General features: G+C 37.8%; 1 protein-coding gene across 2 annotated transcripts in view; it reads left to right on the top strand.

Moving 5' to 3' along the window:
- Window positions 1-7,749: 7,749 nt before the first annotated feature.
- The window catches only part of ak5 (adenylate kinase 5), a 129,424-nt gene continuing 110,246 nt past the window's right edge, over window positions 7,750-26,927 (top strand). Inside the window, exons 1-3 of one of the 2 annotated variants that reach the window (XM_062023290.1) lie at window positions 7,750-8,017; window positions 17,214-17,400; window positions 26,716-26,883. In XM_062023290.1, coding sequence (XP_061879274.1) covers window positions 7,958-8,017; window positions 17,214-17,400; window positions 26,716-26,883 — 415 coding nt within the window. In that variant the 5' untranslated portion in view covers window positions 7,750-7,957. The remainder of the gene's footprint in view (window positions 8,018-17,213; window positions 17,401-26,715; window positions 26,884-26,927) is intronic. The other variant, XM_062023291.1, reaches the window with a different exon arrangement.

The raw sequence follows: 26,927 nt of genomic DNA, 5'->3' as shown, positions 1-26,927 counted from the left end.
TATATGCATATATATATGCATATATATATATATATATATATGCATATATATATATATATATATATATATATATATATATATATATATATATATATATATATATATATATATATATATGCATATATATATATATATATATATATATATATATGCATATATATATGCATATATATATATATATATATATATATATATATATATATATATATATATGCATATATATATATATATATATATGCATATATATATATATATATATATATATATATATATATATATATATATATATATGCATATATATATATATGCATATATATATATATATGCATATATATATATATATATATATATATATGCATACATATATGTATATATATATATATATATGCATATATATATATATATATATATATATATATATATATATATATATATATACTTATATATATATATACACACACACATATATATATATACACACACACATATATATATATATATATATATATATATATATATATATATATGCATATATATATATATATATGCATATATATATATATATATATATATATATATATGCATATATATATATATATATATATATATATATATGCATATATATATATATATATATATATATATATATATATATGCATATATATATATATATATATATATATATATATATATATATATATATATATATATATATATATATATATATATATATATATATATATATATATATATGTATATATGCATATATATATATATGCATATATATATATATATATATATATGCATATATATACATATATGTCCCGGCAAGAAATCTGCGTTCAAAGAACTCCGGCTTATTAGTGATTCCCAGAGCCCAAAAAAAGTCTGCGGGCTATAGAGCGTTTTCTATTCGGGCTCCAATACTATGGAATGCCCTCCTGGTAACAGTTAGAGATGCTACCTCAGTAGAAGCATTTAAGTCTCATCTTAAAACTCATTTTTATACTCTAGCCTTTAAATAGACTCCCTTTTTAGACCAGTTGATCTGCCGTTTCTTTTCTTTTCTTTTCTACTCTGCTCCCAACCCGGGGTGGACCGCTAGCCTGTTCATCAGATGGGGACATCTCTACGCTGCTGACCCGTCTCCACTCGGGATGGTTTCTGCTGGCCCCACTATGGACTGGACTTTCGCTGATGTGTTGGACTTTCACAATATTATGTCAGACCCACTCGACATCCATTGCTTTCGGTCTCCCCTAGAGGGGGGGGGGGGTTACCCACACATGCGGTCCTCTCCAAGGTTTCTCATAGTCATTCACATTGACGTCCCACTGGGGTGAGTTTTCCTTGCCCGTATGTGGGCTCTGTACCGAGGATGTCGTTGTGGCTTGTACAGCCCTTTGAGACACTTGTGATTTAGGGCTATATAAATAAACATTGATTGATTGATTTATATATATATATATATATATATATATATATATATATATATATATATATATATATATATATATATATATATATATATATATATATATATATATATATATATATATGCATATATATATATATATGCATATATATATATATGCATATATATATATATATATATGCAAGCCCGGTCACAGGCAATTACAATGTCTGTTAGTCCGGGTGAGGAGTCAGTTAAGCTAGAACTAGCCAGCGCCAGGCTGGATAATCCATGTACGCATAGCAATTCTCTTAGAATAATACACAATTCACATAATGTTTTTTCTGTTGTGTCTGTGTCAGGGGTGGACATGCATTCTACTGAGGTGGCAAATTATGATATGTCCAGTCTATTGCAGCACCAAGCAAACAATCGGAAAATTCCCGTCATATCAATTCCTAGATATGGTCGAAACTATTTAAAGTGCACTACGCATAATAAACGCAACATTGTTAATATTGCCACTACGGATAATCTTAACAAAAACTCGTCAAAACAGCCCAATACCTATAATATGGGCTTTTTAAACATAAGATCATTGTCTCCCAAGGCATTATTGGTTAATGAGGTCATTAGAGACAACAATCTTAACGTCATTGGTCTTAGCGAAACCTGGCTCAAACCGGACGAATTTTTTGCGCTCAATGAGGCATCTCCTCCTAACTATACGAATGCGCATGTTGCCCGCCCTCTTAAAAGGGGAGGGGGTGTCGCACTAATATACAATGAAAATTTCAACCTTACCCCTAACCTAAATAATAAATATAAATCGTTTGAGGTGCTTACTATGAGGTCTGTCACACCGCTACCTCTCGACCTGGCTGTTATCTACCGCCCCCCTGGGCCCTATTCAGACTTTATCAGTGAATTCTCAGAGTTCGTTGCTGATCTAGTGACGCACGCCGACAATATAATCATAATGGGGGACTTTAATATCCATATGAATACCCCATCGGACCCTCAGTGCGTGGCGCTCCAAACCATAATTGATAGCTGTGGTCTTACACAAATAATACATGAACCCACGCATCGCAACGGTAATACAATAGATCTAGTGCTTGTCAGGGGTGTCACCACCTCCAAAGTTATGATACTTCCATATACTAAAGTAATGTCCGATCATTACCTTATAAAATTTGAAGTTTTGACTCTTTGTCAACAAGCTAATAATAATAATAACTGCTATAGCGGCCGCAACATTAATGCTGCCACAACGATGACTCTTGCTGACCTACTGCCTTCGGTAATAGCACCTTTCCCAAATTATGTCGGCTCTATTGATAAACTCACTAACAACTTTGACGATGCCTTGCGCAAAATTATTGATAGTATAGCACCGCTAAAGCAAAAAAGGGCCCCTAAAAGGCGCACCCCATGGTTTACAGAAGAAATTAGAGCTCATAAATTATCATGTAGAAAACTGGAACGCAAATGGCGCGCGACTAAACTTGAGGTTTTCCATCAAGCATGGAGTGATAGTTTAATAACTTATAAACGCATGCTTACCTTAGCTAAAGCTAAATACTACTCAAATCTCATCCGCCTCAACAAAAACGATCCTAAATTTCTGTTTAGTACAGTAGCATCGCTAACCCAACAAGGGACTCCTCCCAGTAGCTCCACCCACTCGGCAGATGATTTTATGAATTTCTTTAATAAGAAAATAGAACTCATTAGAAAGGAGATTAAAGACAACGCATCCCAGCTACAACTGGGCTCTATTAACACAGATACGACTGTATATACGACGGACACTGCCCTCCAAAATAGTCTCTCTATTTTTGATGAAATAACATTAGAGGAATTATTACAGCGTGTAAGTGGGATAAAACAAACAACATGTTTACTTGACCCACTTCCTGGGAAACTTATCAAGGAACTGTTTGTATTATTAGGTCCATCAGTGTTAAATATTATAAACTTATCACTTTCCTCCGGCACTGTTCCCCTAGCATTCAAAAAAGCGGTTATTCATCCTCTGCTCAAAAGACCTAACCTCGATCCTGACCTCATGGTAAACTACCGACCGGTCTCCCACCTTCCGTTTATTTCCAAAATTCTCGAAAAAACTGTTGCACAGCAGCTAAATGAACACTTAGTGACTAACAATCTCTGTGAACCTTTTCAATCCGGTTTCAGGGCAAATCACTCTACGGAGACAGCCCTCGCAAAAATGACTAATGATCTATTGCTAACGATGGATTCTGATGCGTCATCTATGTTGCTGCTTCTTGATCTTAGCGCCGCTTTCGATACCGTCGATCATAATATTTTATTAGAGCGTATCAAAACACGTATTGGTATGTCAGACTTAGCCTTGTCTTGGTTTAACTCTTATCTTACTGACAGGATGCAGTGCGTCTCCCATAACAATGTGACCTCGGACTATGTCAAGGTAACGTGCGGAGTTCCCCAGGGTTCGGTTCTTGGCCCTGCACTCTTTAGTATTTACATGCTGCCGCTGGGTGACATCATACGCAAGTACGGTGTTAGCTTTCACTGTTATGCTGATGACACTCAACTCTACATGCCCCTAAAGCTGACCAACACGCCGGACTGTAGTCAGCTGGAGGCGTGTCTTAATGAAATTAAACAATGGATGTCCGCTAACTTTTTGCAACTCAACGCTAAGAAAACGGAAATGCTGATTATCGGTCCTGCTAGACACCGACATCTATTTAATAATACCACCTTAACATTTGACAACCAAACAATTAAACAAGGAGACTCGGTAAAGAATCTGGGTATTATCTTCCACCCAACTCTCTCGTTTGAGTCACACATTAAGAGTGTTACTAAAACGGCCTTCTTTCATCTCCGTAATATCGCTAAAATTCGTTCCATCTTGTCCACTAGCGACGCTGAGATCATTATTCATGCGTTCGTTACGTCTCGTCTCGATTACTGTAACGTATTATTTTCGGGCCTCCCTATGTCTAGCATTAAAAGATTACAGTTGGTACAAAATGCGGCTGCAAGGCTTTTGACAAAAACAAGAAAGTTTGATCATATTACGCCTATACTGGCTCACTTGCACTGGCTTCCTGTGCACTTAAGATGCGACTTTAAGGTTTTACTACTTACGTATAAAATATTACACGGTTTAGCTCCAGCCTATCTCGCCGATTGTATTGTACCATATGTCCCGACAAGAAATCTGCGTTCAAAGAACTCCGGCTTATTAGTGATTCCCAGAGCCAAAAAAAAGTCTGCGGGCTATAGAGCGTTTTCTATTCGGGCTCCAGTACTCTGGAATGCCCTCCCGGTAACAGTTAGAGATGCTACCTCAGTAGAAGCATTTAAGTCCCATCTTAAAACTCATTTGTATAATCTAGCCTTTAAATAGACCCCCCCTTTTTTAGACCAGTTGATCTGCCGTTTCTTTTCTTCTCTCCTCTTCTCCCCTGTCCCTTGCGAGGGGGAGTTGCATAGGTCCGGTGGCCATGGATGAAGTGCTGGCTGTCCAGAGCCGGGACCCCGGGTGGACCACTAGCCTGTGCATCGGTTGGGGACATCTCTGCGCTGCTGACCCGTCTCCGCTCGGGATGGTTTCCTGTTGGCCCCGCTGTGGACTGGACTCCCGCTGATGTGTTGGATCCACTGTGGACTGGACTTTCACAATGTTATGTCAGACCCACTCGACATCCGTTGCTTTCGGTCTCCCCTAGAGGGGGGGGGTTACCCACATATGCGGTCCTCTCCAAGGTTTCTCATAGTCATTCACCGACGTCCCACTGGGGTGAGTTTTTCCTTGCCCGTATGTGGGCTCTGTACCGAGGATGTCGTTGTGGCTTGTACAGCCCTTTGAGACACTTGTGATTTAGGGCTATATAAATAAACATTGATTGATTGATTGATTGATATATATATATATATATATATATATATATATATATATATATGCATATATATATATATATATATATATACATATATATATATATATATATATATATATATATATATATATATGCATATATATATATATATATATATACATATATATATATATATATATATATATATATATATATATATATATATATATATATATATATATATAAATGTCTAATGATAATGTCAATGAGGGATTTTTAATCACTGCTATGTTGAAATTGTAACTAATATCGATACTGTTGTTGATAATATTCATTTTTGTTTCACTACTTTTGGTTTGTTCTGTGTGGTGTTTGTGTCTCCTCTCAAATGCTCTGTTTATTGCACTTCTGAGTGTTGCTGGGTCGGGTTTGGTTTTGGAATTGGAATGCATTGTTATGGTATTGCTGTGTATTGTTTTGTTGGATTGATTAATTAAAAAAATAAAAATAAATAAATACATTTAAAAAAAATAAATCGATTTTTTTTAAAATGAGAATCAAACCTGAATCGCACAACGTGAGAATCGCAATTCGAATTGATTTTTTCCTACACCCCTAATATATATATATATATATATATATATATATGTACCTGTATATATATATATATATATTAGGGATGTCCGATAATGGCTTTTTGCCGATATCCGATATGCCGATATTGTCCAACTCTTTAATTACCGATACCGATATCAACCGATATATACAGTCGTGGAATTAACACATTATTATGCCTAATTTGGACAACCAGGTATGGTGAAGATAAGGTACTTTTTAAAAAAATGAATCAAATAAAATAAGATAAATAAATTAAAAACATTTTCTTGAATAAAAAAGAAAGTAAAACAATATAAAAACAGCTACATAGAAACTAGTAATTAATGAAAATTAGTAAAATTAAGTGTTAAAGGTTAGTACTATTAGTGGAGCAGCAGCACGCACAATCATGTGTGCTTACGGACTGTATCCCTTGCAGACTGTATTGATATATATTGATATATAATGTAGGGAGCAGAATATTAATAACAGAAAGAAACAACCCTTTTGTGTGAATGAGTGTAAATGGGGGAGAGAGGTTTTTTGGGTTGGTGCACTAATTGTAAGTGTATCTTGTGTTTTTTATGTGGATTTAATAAAAAAAAAAAAAAAAAAAAAAAAAAAAAACCAAAAACGATACTGATAATAAAAAAAACCGATACCGATAATTTCCGATATTACATTTTACCGCATTTATCGGCCGATAATATCGGCTGACCGATTTTATCGGACATCTCTAATATATATATATATATATATATATATATATATATATATATATATATATATATATATATATATATATATATATATCCATCCATCCATCCATTTCCTACCGCTTATTCCCTTCGGGGTAGCGGGGGGCGCTGGAGCCTATCTCAGCTACAATCGGGCGGAAGGCGGGGTACACCCTGGACAAGTCGCCACCTCATCGCAGGGCCAACACAGACAGACAGACAACATTCACATTCACACACTAGGGCCAATTTAGTGTTGCCAATCAACCTATCCCCAGGTGCATATATATATATATATATATATATATATATATATATATATATATATATATATATATATATATATATATATATATATATATATATATATATATATATATATATATATATATATATTAGGGCTGCAACAAATAATCAATTAAATCGATTAAAATCGATTATTAAAATAGTTGCCGATTAATTTAGTCATCGATTTGTTGGATCTATGCTATGCGCAGAGGTTTTTTTGTTTGTTTTTTTAATAACCCCCCCCCCCCCCCCCTTTTTTTTTTTTAATAAACCTTTATTTATAAACTGCAACATTTACAAACAGCTGAGAAACAATAATCAAAATAAGTATGGTGCCAGTATGCTGTTGTTTTTTACCCAATAAAATACTGGATAGGATAGAAATGTAGTTTGTCTCTTTTATCCGATTATTAATCGAAGTAATAATCGACAGATTAATCGATGATCAAATTAATCGTTAGTTGCAGCCCTAATATATATATATACATATATAAAAGAAATACTTTAATTTCAGTGAATTCTAGCTAGAAATATACTCCTCCCCCTTAACCCCGCCCCCTCCCCCCATCTCCCGAATTCGGAGGTCTCAAGGTTGGCAAGTATGCCCCCCCCCCCACCCCCCACCCCCCCAACTTTAGTCTTGTAATAATATTATGCTCGTAAAAAACATTTGACTTCTATTCTCCTAATTTTTTGCCCTCATATTCCTTGTTGAGCATCCTGAGAAAAAGATACATTTGGAATGTAGTCAGGGGGCGGGAAGAGCGATGAGGCGGCGGCTTGCATGACGGGAAGGAGGAAGAGGGAGGGAGGAGGAGGAGGAGGAGGAGGAGGAGGAGGAGGAGGACCATGCAGTGTCTCGGTGTGTTCGCCTGCAGGAATCCGGGAGTCAAGTCTACGCACTCGGCCACGATGCTCTGAGCTGAGCTGGTGGTCTGACTTGGGAACAGTCGTCGAGCAAACACTCAAATAAATTACAAAAAAAAACAAAGACAAAAGCGAGGCGTTTTCGGGAGGTAAACAAGTTTCACATTTTGGAGGACATGAACACCAGCGATGCCAAGGAATATCTGGCACGGCGGGAGATCCCCCAACTATTTGAGGTGAGAGGCGTGGACTTGGATCTACTACTCTGCACACATTATATCCACTGCAACATTTGTTTACTCCTAATTGACAACACTATTAGGTATGATTGACAGCCGCGGGACACAACGTTCCTCATGAGAGAAAAAAGCACCGTGCGTTTCTCCCCTCTCACTATTCATCAGTTTTAAAGGCCTACTGAAATGAAATTGTTTTATTTAAACGGGGATAGCAGATCTATTCTATGTGTCATACTTGATCATTTCGCGATATTGCCATATTTTTGCTGAAAGGATTTAGTAGAGAACAACGACGATAAAGATCGCAACTTTTGGTATCTGATAAAAAAAAGGCTTGCACCTACCGGAAGTAGCGTGACGTAGTCAGTTGAACATATACGCAAAGTTCCCTATTGTTTACAATGATGGCCGCATGAAGTGAGAGAGATTCGGACCGAGAAAGCGACAATTTCCCCATTAATTTGAGCGAGGATGAAAGATTTGTGGATGAGTAAAGTGCAAGTGAAGGACTAGTGGGGCGTTGAAGCTATTCAGATAGGGAAGATGCTGTGAGAGCCGGGGGTGACCTGATATTCAGCTGGGAATGACTACAACAGTAAATAAACACAAGACATATATATACTCTATTAGCCACAACACAACCAGGCTTATATTTAATATGCCACAAATTAATCCCGCATAAAAACACCTAGGTGTTTGTTATGCTAGCTACTAGCTACTAGCTCGAGCTAGTTATAGCTCGAGCGGGTAATATGGACGGGATCCCGTATATATAACAAGCTAATACAATTCAAACACCTGCACAACACACTCACTCAGCCCAAAGAACCGTTCACCTAACCCAAGGTTCATAAAGCTTATATATTTAACCAAAGTTACGTACATGACACGCACGTACGGGCAAGCAATTAAATGTTTGGAAGCGCGCGGGTGGGACCTGATATTCAGCTGGGAATGAATACAACAGTAAATAAACACAAGACATATATATACTCTATTAGCCACAACACAACCAGGCTTATATTTAATATGCCACAAATTAATCCCGCATAACAAACACCTAGGTGTTTGTTATGCTAGCTCCTAGCTCCTAGCTCGAGCTAGTTATAGCAAGCGATCAAATGTTTGGAAACGTACTCACGGTATCGCGTCTGCGTCTGTTAACGAAGTCAAAGTCCTCCTGGTAAGAGTCTCTGTTGTCCGAGTTCTTCGATCTTGACTGCATCTTTCGGGAATGTAAACAATGAAACACCGACTGTGTTGTGTTGCTGACTTCCTTCGCAAAATACTACGCTTCGCACCGATTTTCTTCTTTGCTTGCTCAGCTTCTTTCTCCATAATGCAATGAACAAATTGCAACACATTCACCAACACAGATGTCCAGAATACATCCAGAATGAGATGAAAACAGCTATTTTGTATTGGATTCAATGGAGTCCGAATACTTCCGTTTCAACGATTGACGTCACGCGCATACGTCATCCTCAAAGGCATTTTCAACCGGAAGTTCCCCGGGAAATTTAAAATTGCACTTCATAAGTTAACCCGGCCGTATTGGCATGTGTTGCAATGTTAAGATTTCATCATTGATATATAAACTATCAGACTGCGTGGTCGCTAGTAGTGGCTTTCAGTAACGAAGTCAAAGTCCTCCTGGTAAGAGTCTCTGTTGTCCGAGTTCTTCGATCTTGACTGCATCTTTCGGGAATGTAAACAATGAAACACCGACTGTGTTGTGTTGCTGACTTCCTTCGCAAAATACTACGCTTCGCACCGACTTTCTTCTTTGCTTGCTCAGCTTCTTTCTCCATAATGCAATGAACAAATTGCAACACATTCACCAACACAGATGTCCAGAATACATCCAGAATGAGATGAAAACAGCTATTTTGTATTGGATTCAATGGAGTCCGAATACTTCCGTTTCAACGATTGACGTCACGCGCATTCGTCATCCTCAAAGGCATTTTCAACCGGAAGTTCCCCGGGAAATTTAAAATGTCACTTTATAAGTTAACCCGGCCGTATTGGCATGTGTTGCAATGTTAAGATTTCATCATTGATATATAAACTATCAGACTGCGTGGTCGCTAGTAGTGGCTTTCAGTAGGCCTTTAACTTGATTGCAGTAAAATGGAATGTCATTTTGAAGCCAGCCTACATGAATTCAAATGTAATGGCAACCCAGCATGGTAGTTCTAGTTTACTGTTCCTAATATACATAAATGACATATGTCATTTATGTATATTAGGAACAAATTCAAAAACAATTCACAGTCGCATGCCGATGACATATGTCATCGGCATGCGACTGTGAATTGTTTTTGTTTGCGGATGACTCTGCCTTGCTGGTATCCGACAAGGACAAGTCACAGGTGGAGAAAATCCTCAGTGCTGAGCTGTGTAGAACTTGCACCTGGCTCGCTGACAACAAGCTATCCATACACTTGAGTAAAACAGAATCCATCCTGTTTGGGTCCCACATCAACCTTAAGAAAGTCAATGACTTCACCATAAAAGTGGGTGACATTGTCATCACCAGGAAAGATGAGGTCACCTACCTAGGTTCCATTCTAGAGGCTAACCTTTCCTGTGATGAAATGGCAACCAAGGTAATCAAAAAGGTTAACCAACGAACGAGATTTCTCTACAGAATCTCCTCTCTGGTCAACAAAAGCACCTTGAGGATTCTGGCGGGAACTCTCATTCAACCCTTTTTCGATTACGCATGCACCTCCTGGTACCCGAGCACTTCCAAAACCCTCAAATCTAAACTCCAAACATCCCAGAACAAGCTAGTCAGGTTACTTCTAGACCTCCACCCCAGATCACACCTCACTCCTACCCACTTCTCTAAAGTGGGCTGGCTCAAGGTGGAGGACAGAGTTAAACAACTTGCACTGAGCCTAGTCTATAAAATCCGCTACACCTCCCTGATACCGAAGTACATGTCAAACTACTTCCTTAACGTAAATGACCGCCATAACCACAACACCAGGGGGTGCTCCACTAACCACGTTAAACCCAGATTCCGAACTAACAAAGGTCTTAACTCATTCTCTTTCTATGCCACATCAATGTGGAATGCACTCCCAACAGGTATAAAAGAAAGGGCATCTCTATCCTCCTTCAAAACCGCAATAAAAGTTCACCTCCAGGCAGCTACAACCCTAAACTAACACCCTCCCCGGATTGCTAATAATCAAATGTAAACAATCAAATGCAGATACTTTTTCTTATGCCTTCTGATCTCTCTCTCTCTCTCTCTCTCTCTCTCTCTCTCTCTCTCTCTCTCTCTCTCTCTCTCTCTCTCGCTTGCTCTCTTTCTCTCTCTCTCTCTCTATATGTCCACTACTTGCTGTCCATATCCTGCCCCCCAACCCCTCCACACCCCTGATTGTAAATAATGCAAATAATTCAATGTGATTATCTTGTGTGATGACTGTATTATGATGATAGTATATATCAGGGGTCACCAACGCGGTGCCCGCGGGCACCAGGTAGCCCGTAAGGACCAGATGAGTAGCCCGCTGGCCTGTTCTAAATATAGCTCAAATAGCAGCACTTACCAGTGAGCTGCCTCTATTTTTTAAATGTTATTTATTTACTAGCAAGCTGGTCTCGCTTTGCGCGACATTTTTAATTCTAAGAGAGACAAAACTCAAAAAGAATTTGAAAATCCAAGAAAATATTTTAAAGACTTGGTCTTCACTTGTTTAAATAAATTCATTAATTTTTTTACTTTGCTTCTTATAACTTTCAGAAAGACAATTTTAGAGAAAAAATACAACCTTAAAAATGATTTTAGGATTTTTAAACACATATACCTTTTTACCTTTTAAATTCCTTCCTCTTCTTTCCTGACAATTTAAATCAATGTTCAAGTATTTTTTATTTTTTTTAATTGTAAAGAATAATAAATAGATTTTAATTTGATTCTTCATTTTAGCTTCTGTTTTTTCGACGAAGAATATTTGTGAAATATTTCTTCAAACTTATTATGATTAAAATTCAAAAAAATTATTCTGGCAAATCTAGAAAATCTGTAGAATCAAATTTAAAATCTTATTTCAAAGTATTTTGAATTTATTTTAAAATTTTTGTTCTGGAAAATCTAGAAGAAATAATGATTTGTCTTTGTTAGAAATATAGCTTGGTCCAATTTGTTATATATTCTAACAAAGTGTAGACTGGATTTTAACCTATTTAAAACATGTCATCAAAATTCTAAAATTAATCTTAATCAGGAAAAATTACTAATGATGTTCCATAAATTCTTTTTTTAAGTTTTTCTCTTCTTTTTTTTCGGTTGAATTTTGAATTTTAAAGAGTTAAATTGAAGATAAACTATGTTTCAAAATGTAATTGTCATTTTTTTCGTGTTTTCTCCTCTTTTAAACTGTTCAATTAAGTGTAAATATCATTAATTATTAATAATAACATAGAGTTAAAGGTAAATTGAGCAAATTGGCTATTTCTGGCAATTTATTTAAGTGTGTATCAAACTGGTAGCCCTTCGCATTAATCACTACCCAAGAAGTAGCTCTTGCTTTCAAAAAGGTTGGTGACCCCTGGTATATATGATAGTATATATCTGTATCATGAATCAATTTAAGTGGACCCCGACTTAAACAAGTTGAAAAACTTATTCGGGTGTTACCATTTAGTGGTCAATTGTACGGAATATGTACTTCACTGTGCAACCTACTAATAAAAGTCTCAATCAATCAATAGTTTGTAGGGGTGTGGGAAAAAATCGATTCGAATTCCAATCGCGATTCTCACGTTGTGTGATTCAGAATCGATTCTCATTTTTAAAAGATCGTTTTTTTGTTTTTTTTATTTATTTAAAAACATTTTTTTTTTTTGAAAAGCAAACCCGACCCAGCAACACTCAGAAGTGCAATAAACAGAGCAATTGAGAGGAGACACAAACACCACACAGAACAAACCAAAAGTAGTGAAACAAAAATGAATATTATCAACAACAGTATCAATATTAGTTACAATTTCAACATAGCAGTGATTAAAAATGTGACATTTATTAAAAAAAAGAGAGAAAAAAAGAACAATAGTGTCACAGTGGCTTACACTTGCATCGCATCTCATAAGCTTGACAACACACTGTGTCCAATATTTTCACAAAGATAAAATAAGTCATATTTTTGGTTCATTTAATAGTTACAACCATGGATGTCCGATAATGGCTTTTTGCCGATATCCGATATGCCGATATTGTCCCTGTCTTTAATTACCAATACCGATATCAACCGATACCGATATCAACCGATATATGCAGTCGCGGAATTAACACATTATTATGCCTAAATTGGACAACCAGGTATGGTGAAGATAAGGTACTTTTTAAAAAAATGAATCAAATAAAATAAGATAAATAAATTAAAAACATTTTCTTGAATAAAAAAGAAAGTAAAACAATATAAAAACAGTTACATAGAAACTAGTAATTAATGAAAATTTGTAAAATGAAGTGTTAAAGGTTAGTACTATTAGTGGAGCAGCAGCACGCACAATCATGTGTGCTTACGGACTGTATCCCTTGCAGACTGTATTGATATATATTGATATATAATGTAGGAACCAGAATATTAATAACAGAAAGAAACAACCCTTTTGTGTGAATGAGTGTAAATGGGGGAGGGAGGTTTTTTGGGTTGGTGCACTAATTGTAAGTGTATCTTGTGTTTTTTATGTGGATTTAATAAAACAAAAACAAAAAAAAACAACGATACTGATAATAAAAAAACTGATACCGATAATTTCCGATATTACATTTTAACGCATTTATCGGCCGATAATATCGGCAGACCGATATTATCGGACATCTCTAGTTACAACAAATTTACATTATTAATAAAACATTGTCCTTTACAATTATAAAAGCTTTTTACAAAAATCTACTACTCTGCTTGCATGTCAGCAGACTGGGGTAGATCCTGCTGAAATCTATGTATTCCATGAATAGAAAATCGTTTTGAATCGGAAAAATATCGTTTTTGAATCGAGAATCGCGTTGAATCGAAAAAAATCGATTTTGAATCGAATCGTGACCCCAAGAATCGATATTGAATCGAATCGTGGGACACCCAAAGATTTGCAGCCCTAGTAGTTTGACTACAGTACTGTACACACCATAAAATAATTATTATTCATTAGTAAGCAATTCAGAGTGGAGATCATCTAACCCAGTGTTTTTCAACCTTTTCTGAGCCAAGGCACATTTTATGCATTGAAAAAACCCCGAGGCACACCACCAGCGGAAGTCATTGAAAAATGAAACTCAGCAGCCGATATTGACAATAAAGTTGTTTCCGCAATTGTTGGATATGAATTCAAAGCATAACCAAGCATGCTTCACTATAACTCTTGTCTCAAAGTAAGTGTACTGTCACCACCTGTCACATCACACCCTGACTTATTTGGAGGTTTTTGACGTTTTCCTGTGTGTCGTGTTTTAGTTCTTGTCTTGCTTGCGCTCCTGTTTCGGTGGCTTTCCCTGTTGTGTTGGTATTTTCTTGTATCATTGATTGATTGAGACTTTTATTAGTGTGTACAGCTCCACTAATGGACATTGGAGTGTTACTTTCAAAGGCAAAATTAAAGTATTGCTAGAAACATAATTTTATATCGGACTTTATTGTATTATATTTATAGTATGTTCCAAAAAGAAAAAAGCATAAAACACAATATATTTAAATATACTAAATGTAAAAAAGGGAATAAATATTCAAAATAATCTAGTTTGGTTACGCCATCATGAGCGCAACACAAGGTTGTAAAAGTTTCAACTACAATTCTAAATAAGATGTCAAAAGCAAACTGAAATCAAATACACACAGCTTAAAGTTGATCAATACCTATTTAAATTTAGTAATACATAAATATGATGATTTATCAAAATATAAAAGAAATATACCTGAACAGACGCTCATGATGGTTACACCAAAAAGTAACGCTATGAATTGCGTTTTTCCAAGTTTTGGGGGCATTTTTATGCTATTTCCAAGCATCTCCTTTTTATTATCGTTGATTTTAAATGGTCAAACTAATGCATATCATACATGCAGGTCACCCTTGTGAAAGAGATCTTGATCTCAATGGGTTTTCTTATCTGGTTAAATAAAGGTTCTATGTTCTATGCCCTAGTAAACAAAAAAAAAAGTCTTTTTTTTTTTGATTGTTACATTTTGAAGTACATTTGTGCAGGTGGGTGCGAATGTACCCATTACCAGAGCTGTACACTAGTAGATTACACAGTATATTCCGTACAAATGACCACTAAATGGTAACACCCGAATAAGTTTTTCAACTTGTTTAAGTCGGGGTCCGCGTTAATCAATTCATGGTAAGTTCATGGCAGATTCATGTCTTCCTTGAACGCTTTTCCCCGCACCTGATTTGTTTTGGCAATCAAGACTATTTAAGTTGTGCGGACGCTATCCTTCTTTGTGGGGACATTGTTGATTGTCATGTCATGTACGGGTGTACTTTGTGGACGCCGTCTGCTCCACGCACTGTAAGTCTTTGCTGTCGTCCAGCATTCTGTTTTTGTTTACTTTGCAGCCAGTTCAGTTTTAGTTTCGTTTTGCATAGCCATCCCTAAGCTTCAATGCCTTTTCTTAGCGGCACTCGCCTTTTGTTTATTTTTAGTTTAAGCGTTAGATACCTTTTTACGTACACGCTGCCTCCCGCATATTGTGATCACGACAAACCACGTTCCCGACAGCTACAAAGCAATTAGCTATTATTATGCCTAATTTGGACAACCATGTATGGTGAAGATAAGGTACTTTTTAAAAAAATGAATCAAATAAAATAAGATAAATAAATTAAAAACATTTTCTTGAATAAAAAAGAAAGTACAACAATATAAAAACAGTTACATAGAAACTAGTAATGAATGAAAATGAGTAAAATGAAGTGTTAAAGGTTAGTACTATTAGTGGACCAGCAGCACACACAATCATGTGTGCTTACGGACTGTATCCCTTGCAGACTGTATTGATATATATTGATACATAATGTAGGAAGCAGAATATTAATAACAGAAAGAAACAACCCTTTTGTGTGAATGAGTGTGAATGGGGAGGGAGGTTTTTTGGGTTGGTGCACTAATTGTAAGTGTATCTTGTGTTTTTTATGTGGATTTAATAAAAACAAACAAACAAACAAAAAAAACGATACTGATAATAAAAAAACCGATACCGATAATTTCCGATATTACATTTATCGGCCGATAATATCGGCAGACCGATATTATCGGACATCTCTAGTTATAACAAATTTACATTATTAATAAAACATTGTCCTTTACAATTATAAAAGCTTTTTGGCAATCAAGACTATTTAAGTTGTGCGGACGCTATCCTTCTTTGTGGGGACATTGTTGATTGTCATGTCATGTACGGATGCACTTTGTGGACGCCGTCTGCTCCACGCGCTGTAAGTCTTTGCTGTCGTCCAGCATTCTGTTTTTGTTTACTTTGCAGCCAGTTCAGTTTTAGTTTCGTTTTTGTTTATTTTTGGTTTAAGCGTTAGATACCTTTTCACGTACCCGCTGCCTCCCGCATATTGTGATCACGACAAACCACGTTCCCGACAGCTACAAAGCAATTAGCTACCTGCTGCCACCTAGTGATATGGAAGAGTATTACACGGTTAGTCTGCCGAGCTCTAGACAGCACAGACACTCAACGTTCATCCATCCATCAATTTTCTACCGCTTGTCCCTTTTTGGGTCGCTGGAGCCTATCTCAGCTGCATTCGGGCGGTAGGTGGGGTACACCCTGGACAAGTCGCCACCTCATCACAGGACACATACACTCTACAAAGGCACATTTGCGGATTATAATTACTGGTTTGCAAAAAATATTTTTAACCCAATTAGGTGAAATGACATCATCTCCCACGGCACACTAGTGGTTGAAAAACACGGATCTAATCAATGCATGCTATCACAGCTTACACTTCAAACTACCGCGAGCAATGAAGTGACACGCCATCATCATAATGCTCGTGTAATTTCACCGCTTTTGTTTTGAAGTGCGCTCATAATCACCCCACTAAAAAAAAGGAGCGCTGGAGTGTGTTGTCTTTAATTGGACGAAGGAGGAAGCCCAACGGATGTCTGTTAAAGAACATCACGACTCACTTCTCCTGTCTTTACCTGCAGAGCCTGCTGACGGGTTTGATGTACTACCGGCCCGATGACCCCATCGATTACTTAGAGGGCTGCCTGAAGAAAGTGCGCGAGCTGGGGGGGCCAGAAAAGGTGAGGTGGGATACCTTCGTGGGCCAGGAGAAGAAGTCGCTGCCGCCTATCAACGGAGGCCAGTCGCGCCGCTCGCTCTTCAGAAATGGTGAGAAACTGCACGGAAATGGCGAGGAAATGCGTCATATGATGGGTACCGTATTCGGTACATATTTTGTCGGTACTGGTGGGTACCGATTCAGGTGAAATCAAACGTATCATATTTCGATACCTTTGAATTCTTTGGATCAAGCACTTAGTTTAAGTTAAAGTCCCAACGATCGTCGCACAAACACTAGGTGTGGTGAAATGTGTCCTCTGCATTTGACACATCCCCATTTTCACCCCCTGGGAGGTGAGGGGAGCAGTGAGCAGCAGTGTGCGCCGCATTCGGGAATCCTTTCCAATTCCAACCCTTGATGCTGAGTGCCAAGCAGGGAGGTATTTGGGTCCCATTTTTTATAGTCTTTGGTATGACTCGGCCGGGGTTTGAACTCACGACCTCCCAGTCTCAGGGCGGACACTCTAACCACAAGGCCGCTGAGCACTCGGCGGGCGAACAGACGTATTTGAAGTAGACTACCTCGAAGTAATGTTGTCATTTTCCATGTCAACATAGCAAGCATGCCTGATAGAAATCAAGCCAGCTTGATGCTAATTTATATGAAAAATACCATATACATGCTACCATTTAGCATAAGCGATATTACATGGCGATTTCAACACCTCCAAATTTTAGAATGAAAACTACAACTAAGATGCACGTTACAATCAAGCGGCTGGTGTGTAATAAGTTCAATACTTACAGTGTAAACACTTTGTAGGGCTTGACAAAAGACAAGACTGGCACAATTAGCTTAATGGCAAAGACTACGCCAACACTCCATGGTTTATACAATGCATAATGTCTTGGAATCTCAACTGCATGTAACATCTAACAAATGATACCGTATTTTTCGGAGTATAAGTCGCTCCGGAGTATAAGTCGCACCGGCCGAAAATGCATAATAAAGAAGGAAAAAAACATATATAAGTCGCACTGGAGTATAAGTCGCATTTTTGGGGGACATTTATTTGATAAAAGCCAACACCAAGAATAGACATTTGAAAGGCAATTTAAAATAAATAAAGAATAGTGAACAACAGGCTGAATAAGTGTACGTTATATGAGGCATAAATAACCAACTGGTATGTTAACGTAACATATTATGGTAAGAGTCATTCAAATAACTATAACATATAGAACATGCTATACGTTTACCAAACAATCTGTCACTCCTAATCGCTAAATCCCATGAAATCTTATACGTCTAGTCTCTTACGTGAATGACATCAATAATATTATTGGATATTTTACGCTAATGTGTTAATCATTTCACATATAAGTCGCTCCTGAGTATAAGTCGCACCACAGGCCAAACTATGAAAAAAACGGCGACTTATAGTCAGAAAAATATGGTACTTGCGAATCAGACTCAGAAGTGTGAGAAAACAAGATATAACAAATGGACAGCACTGTTATCATTATCAGCTCACTGTTCAATATTACATTTAAAAAAAATAGATGTTAGTATTAAACAATTAACATTTATTAACACATGTGCATCAACAAAGGATTGAGCGGACTTTGAATACTTATGTACACAGGATCTTTTAAAGTTTTTAATTTTTAAGAGATGTGCAAAAAATTTTCTAAAAACCTTTTCACATCTTCATTATGGGGAATTTTGTGGACGAAAATGAATTTGTTTCATTTAGAAAAAAGGCTGTAACATAACAAAATGTGGAAAAAGTAAAGCGTTGAGATCACATCCCGGATGCATTGTAAGTAGATGAACTTTCCAGAAGTAGATGCTTAGTCAGACATTTGAGGCATGACTTTGCATTTTCCAATATTCGGTCGTCTCATGGCTGAGAAACTCTGAATGAGATGCTGACTTTGATTTAGTTTGATCAGCTTGAGCGATGGCGCTGCTACAAGGCACCATAAAGAAGGAGCATAAGAATAATGGACGCTGCAGTTCCCGCCTTGGAATTGGCGTGAGCTTGCTGAGAGACTTTGTCAACAGGCTGGAATGTGAAAGAAATGATTAATGTTTGCCAAACGTTTTTTTTGTCTTTGATAAATCTCGAAACATTGATGGAAGAAAAGTAGGACTTTTTCTCTCAGCATTCACACAATGAGAAGACATTTTTATGACTTATTTATTACTGTGAATGTTTGTCCCTCAGCACTCGCGTGGATAACACGACTACTTTATGACCATAATGAGTTTCAGTAGTGCAGGTTTCTTAGCATTCAATCACTATTGATAATAATAAGATACATCTCTTAAAAATACAACCACATTTTGTAAATGATAGTCGTTCAGCATTCCCTCATTATTACAGGTTTGTCTTGATATGATTACTAGTAATGAGTAAGTCCCGAGAGACAAGCTTTAATAAATTCAATCGATGTCTTCTCTGCATTACTAATCGTATGATGAGTGCTAAGGAAAAAGCATTCACACAAACGATGCTCCTCGCAGAAAAGGTCTTCCTCCTATTGTGTGAGTGCTGCAAGATGATGTCTAAATATAGAATGCTGAATGCTAAGCGAGAATACATCAAACCAATTTGACTCCTTTGTATTATTACTATCAGCATCTCTAGTATTAAAGACAACATCATGTGTGTGAAAGCTCGTCTCTCAGCATTCTCACAATAGCGAGAACCAATTTTTATACAATCTGTCACGTCCTGTCAATGTCAGGTCTGACATATTCTTGGGTTTCCTTATGATCTGTATTAGTTTGTTTCCTTTCCAGCACTCTTATTTTAGTCCGGCTCCCTGAGCCTGTTTCTGATTGGCAACCTGAGCACAGCTAGTCGTAGTTGCCGATCAAGCATCTTTCGAAGTCAGCTTGCCCTGCAGTCAGGTCTGGAAGATTGTTGACAACTCGCTGTGTTGCATGTTTAGGTTTGCTACTGTGAGTACCACATTTGTAACTGTTGCTGGGTTTGCTGAACATGGACTTCTGCACTTCCTTGTGCTAGAGCAGTGGTTCTTAACCTGGGTGCGGTGAGTCGGCCTCAGGGGTTCGGCAGAGGTCCAGACACACCCGTGTCTAAATCAGGGGTGTCAAACGTACGGCCCGAGGGCCGGATCAGGCCCGTAGACAGGTTTTATCGGCCCGCGGGATGAGTTTGCCAAGTATATAATGTAACCTGAAATGTTTTAATGAAAGAAACAGCTGTTCTAAATGTGTCCACTGGATGTCACAATAGCAATTCTTTGTATCTTTGTAGATGATGCTACATATGTACAAAATAAACCACATGATGTTAGTACATCAGTCGAGGAAAATGAGCAAACTACATAAATAACATGCTTTAATTTGATTTTGATATTTTTTTATCTTGATAGATTGAAAATCAACACCAGTGAGTTGACTGATGAACATTATCACATAATTTATTCAGAAAATATAAATAACGACAAATAAAGATAGAATACTATTAACCACAACATGTAAGTGTAAAAAAAAACCAACAACATTATGATTTGTACATTTTCAGAATGTACTTGTTCTATTTTCAAACAAACAAAACAACCTGAAGTTGTCTTTATTTTTAAGTCATCGTGCCGTAATTTTACCAGTTCGGCCCATTTGGGAGTAGATTTTTCTCCATGTGGCCCCCCATCTAAAATGAGTTTGACACCCCTGGTCTAAATAAAATCTTCTCCCTATCGCCGTATAATAGATATCCCCAAACAATGTTCCCTCTAATTTTCCATCTGATTCGCAGGTGTGTCATTTGTTGTGAGTTCATGCACTGTGTTGGTTTTGTTCTTTGAACAAGATGATGTTCATACACCAGGGGTCGGCAACCCGCGGCTGCGGCTCTTTAGCGCCGCCCTAGTGGCTCTCTGGAGATTTTTCAAAAATGTATGAAGAATGGAAAAAGATGAGGGGAAAGAAAATCTATTTTTTTGTTTTAGTATGGTTTCTGTAGGAGGACAAACGTGACACAAACCTCCCTAATTGTTATAAATCACACTGTTTATATTAAACATGCTTCACTGATTCGAGTATTTGGCGAGCGCCGTTTTGTCCTACTAATTTTGGCGGTCCTTGAACTCACCGTATAGTTTGTTTACATGCAGAACTTTCTCCGACTTTCTAGGACGTGTTTTATGCCACTTCTTTTTCTGTCTCATTTTGTCCACCACACTTTTAACGTTGTGCATGACTGCACAAAGGTGAGTTTTGTTGATGTTATTGACTTGTGTGGAGTGCTAATCAGACATATTTGGTCACTGCATGACTGCAAGCTAGTCGATGCTAACATGCTATTTAGGCTAGCTATATGTACATATTGCATCATTATGCCTCATTTGTAGCTATATTTGAGCTCATTTAGTTTCCTTTAAGTCCTCTTAGTTCAATTTATATCTCATGACACACTATCTGTATGTAATATGGCTTTTAATTTTTCGCGGCTCCAGACAGATTTGTTTTTGTATTTTTGGTCCAATATGGCTCTTTCATCATTTTGGGTTGCCGACCCCTGTCATACACGGTTCATTTTGGGCACCAGTAAAAAAAAAACATATAACTTTGTCTTGAATTTGAGAAAAAAAACATTTTATTTTTCACTAAAGAAGGGTTCGGTGAATGCGCATATGAAACTGCTGGGGTTCGGTACCTCCATCAAGGTTAAGAACCACTGTGCTCGAGTTAAAGACTCTTACCTGCATGTCGCCACCTGTCTCCTGCATCTTGAGGTCACAACTACCGCAGCGATGCGTGTTCGTGACATTTTAGACACCACAGCATTAGTGTGAATGCTGGCCTCTCAGCATTCACTCTATAAAAAATAGTAATAAAAAAGACAAATCTGTGTTTTACAACAATGCTTAACTTTCAGCATTCTTAGAATAGCGAGAATATATTTTTAAGCATGATGACCACCCAGCATTTACTTTAAAGGCCTACTGAAAGCCACTACTAGCGACCACGCAGTCTGATAGTTTATATATCAATGATGAAATCTTAACATTGCAACACATGCCAATACGGCCGGGTTAACTTATAAAGTGACATTTAAAACTTCCCGGGAAATATCCGGCTGAAACGTCGCGGTATGATGACGTATGCGCGTGACGAAGTCAGGGTAACGGAAGTTATGGTACCCGTAGAATCCTATACAAAAAGCTCTGTTTTCATTTCATAATTCCACAGTATTCTGGACATCTTTTGCAATTTGTTTAATGAACAATGAAGGCTGCAAAGAAGACAGTTGTAGGTGGGATCAGTGTATTAGCAGCGGACTACAGCAACACAACCAGGAGGACTTTGTTGGAGCGCTAGCCGACGTCACCTTGACTTCCTACGTCTCCGGGCCGCCAAACGCATCGGGTGAAGTCCTTCGTCCTTCTGCCGATCGCTGGAACGCAGGTGAGCACGGGTGTTGATGAGTAGATGAGGGCTGACTGGCGTAGGTGGAGAGCTAATGTTTTTAGCATAGCTCTGTGAGGTCCCGTTGCTAAGTTGCTAAGTTAGCTTCAATGGCGTCGTTAGCACAGCATTGTTAACCTTCGCCAGCCTGGAAAGCATTAACCGTGTATTTACATGTCCACGGTTTAATAGTATTGTTGATTTTCTATCTATCCTTCCTTCTATCCTTTATTTTTTTGTTTCTATATGCAGTTAAAGCACGATGCTATCACGTTAGCTCGTAGCTAAAGCATTTCGCCGATGTATTGTCGTGGAGATAAAAGGCACTGAATGTCCATTTCGCGTTCTCGACTCTCATTTTCAAGAGGATATAGTATCTGAGGTGGTTTAAAATACAAATCCGTGATCCACAATAAAAAAAGGAGTGTGGAATCCAATGAGCCAGCTTGTACCTAAGTTACGGTCAGAGCGAAAAAGATACGTCCATCACTGCCTCTCAAGTCGTTCACTGTAACGTTCCTCATCTACGAATCTTTCATCCTCGCTCAAATTAATGGGGTAATCGTCGCTTTCTTGGTCCGAATCTCTCTCGCTCCATTGTAAACAACGGGGAATTGTGAGGAATACTAGCTCCTGTGACGTCACGCTACTTCCGCTACAGGCAAGGCTTTTTTTTATCAGCGAGCAAAAGTTGCGAACTTTATCGTCGATTTTCTCTACTAAATCCTTTCAGCAAAAATATGGCAATATCGCGAAATGATCAAGTATGACACATAGAATGGATCTGCTATTCCCGTTTAAATAAAAAAAAATCATTTCAGTAGGCCTTTAAGTTTGTCGTACAAAATACATAAAGTAATTTAACATGTTACTATGTGTTTATTTATGTGAGAGAATAGTGAGTAATTTATAAGTTATTATGTTGCGATTCAAAACAATATTGCCAATGCATAGTTGTCTGTCTCCTTGTTTGGAGGCGCATGAGCGCTGTCCGTTGATGTGTCTGTCACCTTTGCACGGGAAACATTTTTGCCATCGTTGCTTGCTAGGCTTAGCTATTTTGTTGAATATTCTTTGATTAAATTCAGTTGAAATTACTTTTATATCGAACATGCTTGTGCGAGGGCGTATGACGTTGCACGCACGACAGTATGTGACGTATGTAAGAAGGTGCGCTTGTTTTATGTCTCTTTGAGAAGGAGAGACAAGAAAGAGTAGAAACGCATGTAGTGTAATGCCCGCAGCTAAAAGCAACTGCGTGAGAACGTATACTCGAATATCACAGTATAGTCATTTTCTATATCGCACAGAGACAAACCCGCGATATATCGAGTATATTCGATATATCGCCCAACCCTAGCTGTGTATCATAACTGATCTGTGTTTTAGACATAACAACATTGTAGATTGTGAAGATACCTGTGACGGTGGGGGCATTGTTAGTAGTAGTAATAAAAAAGACAAATCTGTGTTTAAGACACAACAACTTAGGAGTGAATGCTTATCCTTCAGCATTAATCAGTGAAAATAGTGACAAAAACAACAAATCTGTGTTTACGACAGTAATGTGAATGCTTGTCTCTTAGCGTTCTTACAACAGCAAGAACATATTTTTAAACGTCATTATTAGTGTGAATCTCTCAGCATTTACTTAATAGAAATAGTAATAAGGAGACGAATCTGTGTTTTAGACTCCATAACATTGTTGCGAATGCTCGTCTCTCTGCATTCACAGAATAATGAGACTTTTTGCTAGTGCAAACAGCATTCGTGTGTGATTTGTACACAGGTGTCACTCATTGAAGTGACAGATTGACAACCGCAGTGTTGCATTGCAAAAGCAGAGATCCGCTAGAAAAAGTATGCAAGGATGCTGAGAGGAGAGACTCTCTTTAGAGTTGCACAGTACCTTCTGTGGGACCGACTTGAAGACTTCTGTTGAGTGTGTTAAGATTGGCTCTGTTTGATTAGCTTCCAGTCTGGCGCCAAGCTCTGCACACTTATATATACTTATTTACATTTTCATATACCTACCTACTTGACACTTTCATATCCTGTTATGCTGCCAGATGCTTCATATCACATCCATCATCATCTGACTCAGATGTTGTTTACAGCCTGGACCAGGCTTTTACTCACACTTTAATTATCAACACGGAAAGATGCCCGTCTCATTCTGCTGTGAATAGACAGGTCTTACGCAAATGCTAAATGTGGACGGCAGTATAACTCAAGCACCTTTTTGTTCTGTTTGGTAAAAACACAGACTTGCATTTCTGTCCTGGCATGCAAAAAGTCAGAGTGATTGATTGATTGATTGAGACTTTTATTAGTAGGTTGCACAGTGAAGTACATATTCCGTACAATTGACCACTAAATGGTAACACCCGAATAAGTTTTTCAACTTGTTTAAGTCGGGGTCCACTTAAATTGATTCATGATACATACTATCATATATACTATCATCATAATACAGTCATCACATAAGATAATCACATTGAATTATTTACATTATTTACAATCAGGGGTGTGGAGGGGGTGGGGGATAGGATATGGACATCAAGTAGTGGACATAGAGAGAGAGAGAGAGAGAGAGAGAGATCAGAAGGCATAAGAAAAAGAAAAAGTATCTGCATTTGATTGTTTACATTTGATTATTAGCATACTAGTTTAGGGTTGTAGCTGCCTGGAGGTGAACTTTTATTGCGGTTTTGAAGGAGGATAGAGATGCCCTTTCTTTTATACCTGTTGGGAGCGCATTCCACATTGATGTGGCATAGAAAGAGAATGAGTTAAGACCTTTGTTAGTTCGGAATCTGGGTTTAACGTGGTTAGTGGAGTTCCCCCTGGTGTTGTGGTTATGGCGGTTAAGGAAGTAGTTTGACATGTACTTCGGTATCAGGGAGGTGTAGCGGATTTTATAGACTAGGCTCAGTGCAAGTTGTTTAACTCTGTCCTCCACCTTGAGCCAGCCCACTTTAGAGAAGTGGGTAGGAGTGAGGTGGGATCTGGGGTGGAGGTCTAGAAGTAACCTGACTAGCTTGTTCTGAGATGTTTGGAGTCTAGATTTGAGGGTTTTGGAGGTGCTAGGGTACCAGGAGGTGCATGCGTAATCGAAAAAGGGTTGAACGAGAGTTCCCGCCAGAATCCTCAAGGTGCTTTTGTTGACCAGAGAGGAAATTCTGTGGAGAAATCTCGTTCGTTGGTTAACCTTTTTGATTACCTTGGTTGCCATTTTATCACAGGAAAGGTTAGCCTCTAGAATGGAACCTAGGTAGGTGACCTCATCTTTCCTGGTGATGACAATGTCACCCACTTTTATGGTGAAGTCATTGACTTTCTTAAGTTTGATGTGGGACCCAAACAGGATGGATTCTGTTTTACCCAAGTGTATGGATAGCTTGTTGTCAGCGAGCCAGGTGCAAGTTCTACACAGCTCAGCACTGAGGATTTTCTCCACCTGTGACTTGTCCTTGCCGGATACCAGCAAGGCAGAGTCATCCGCAAACAAAAACAATTCAAGTGATAGCTTGTTAGCTGCACATGTTGTTGGAGATTCCATTAAGGAACCACGCTCAGGTGTTGACCTCTGCCCTGGGATGAAACCAAGTCCCAATTGTACATATTTTTCTTGTCATTGCAGTGTAACGTGAACATGTTTTTCTATTGTAAAAAAAAAGACAATGGTAAATGATTGCAAAAGTGTTTTTAAAAATGCAGTAAATGTTACTACTGTATGTACAATTCAACTGGGAGAAATAAGAATGAATATAAATGAATGCACGCAGCACTCATTTCTATCTAATAATAGACTGATCCTTAATACTGTTGCATTGTTTTTAACGTCCTTAGCTCGGACTTGAGGTTGTTAAAATGACACCAGATGCCACGTGTAGCGTGACGAACAGATGAACATGTAAGATACATTGTCAAGCACTAACTTGTAAATGTGTGTGTTTGTATTTATGTGTGTGTTACAGTGATGCCCGACACGCCCAATTTTCCCTACAGACGTTACGAGCGCCTTCCTCCAATCAGCCAGTTCTCCATCGAGAGTGACTCGGACCTGTCAGAGACGGCCGAGCTCATCGAGGAGTATGAGGTGTTTGATCCATCCAGGCCCAGGCCCAAAGTCATCCTCGTTATTGGTAAAGGAACGCGACGATTAACACAAATCACCGTTAAGCCTTGT

The sequence above is a fragment of the Entelurus aequoreus genome, linkage group LG16 (genome assembly GCF_033978785.1).
Source record: "Entelurus aequoreus isolate RoL-2023_Sb linkage group LG16, RoL_Eaeq_v1.1, whole genome shotgun sequence".
Taxonomy (NCBI): Eukaryota; Metazoa; Chordata; class Actinopteri; order Syngnathiformes; family Syngnathidae; genus Entelurus; species Entelurus aequoreus.
Note: the sequence above shows the minus strand (reverse complement) of the source record. Positions and strands in the feature narration are given on the sequence as shown.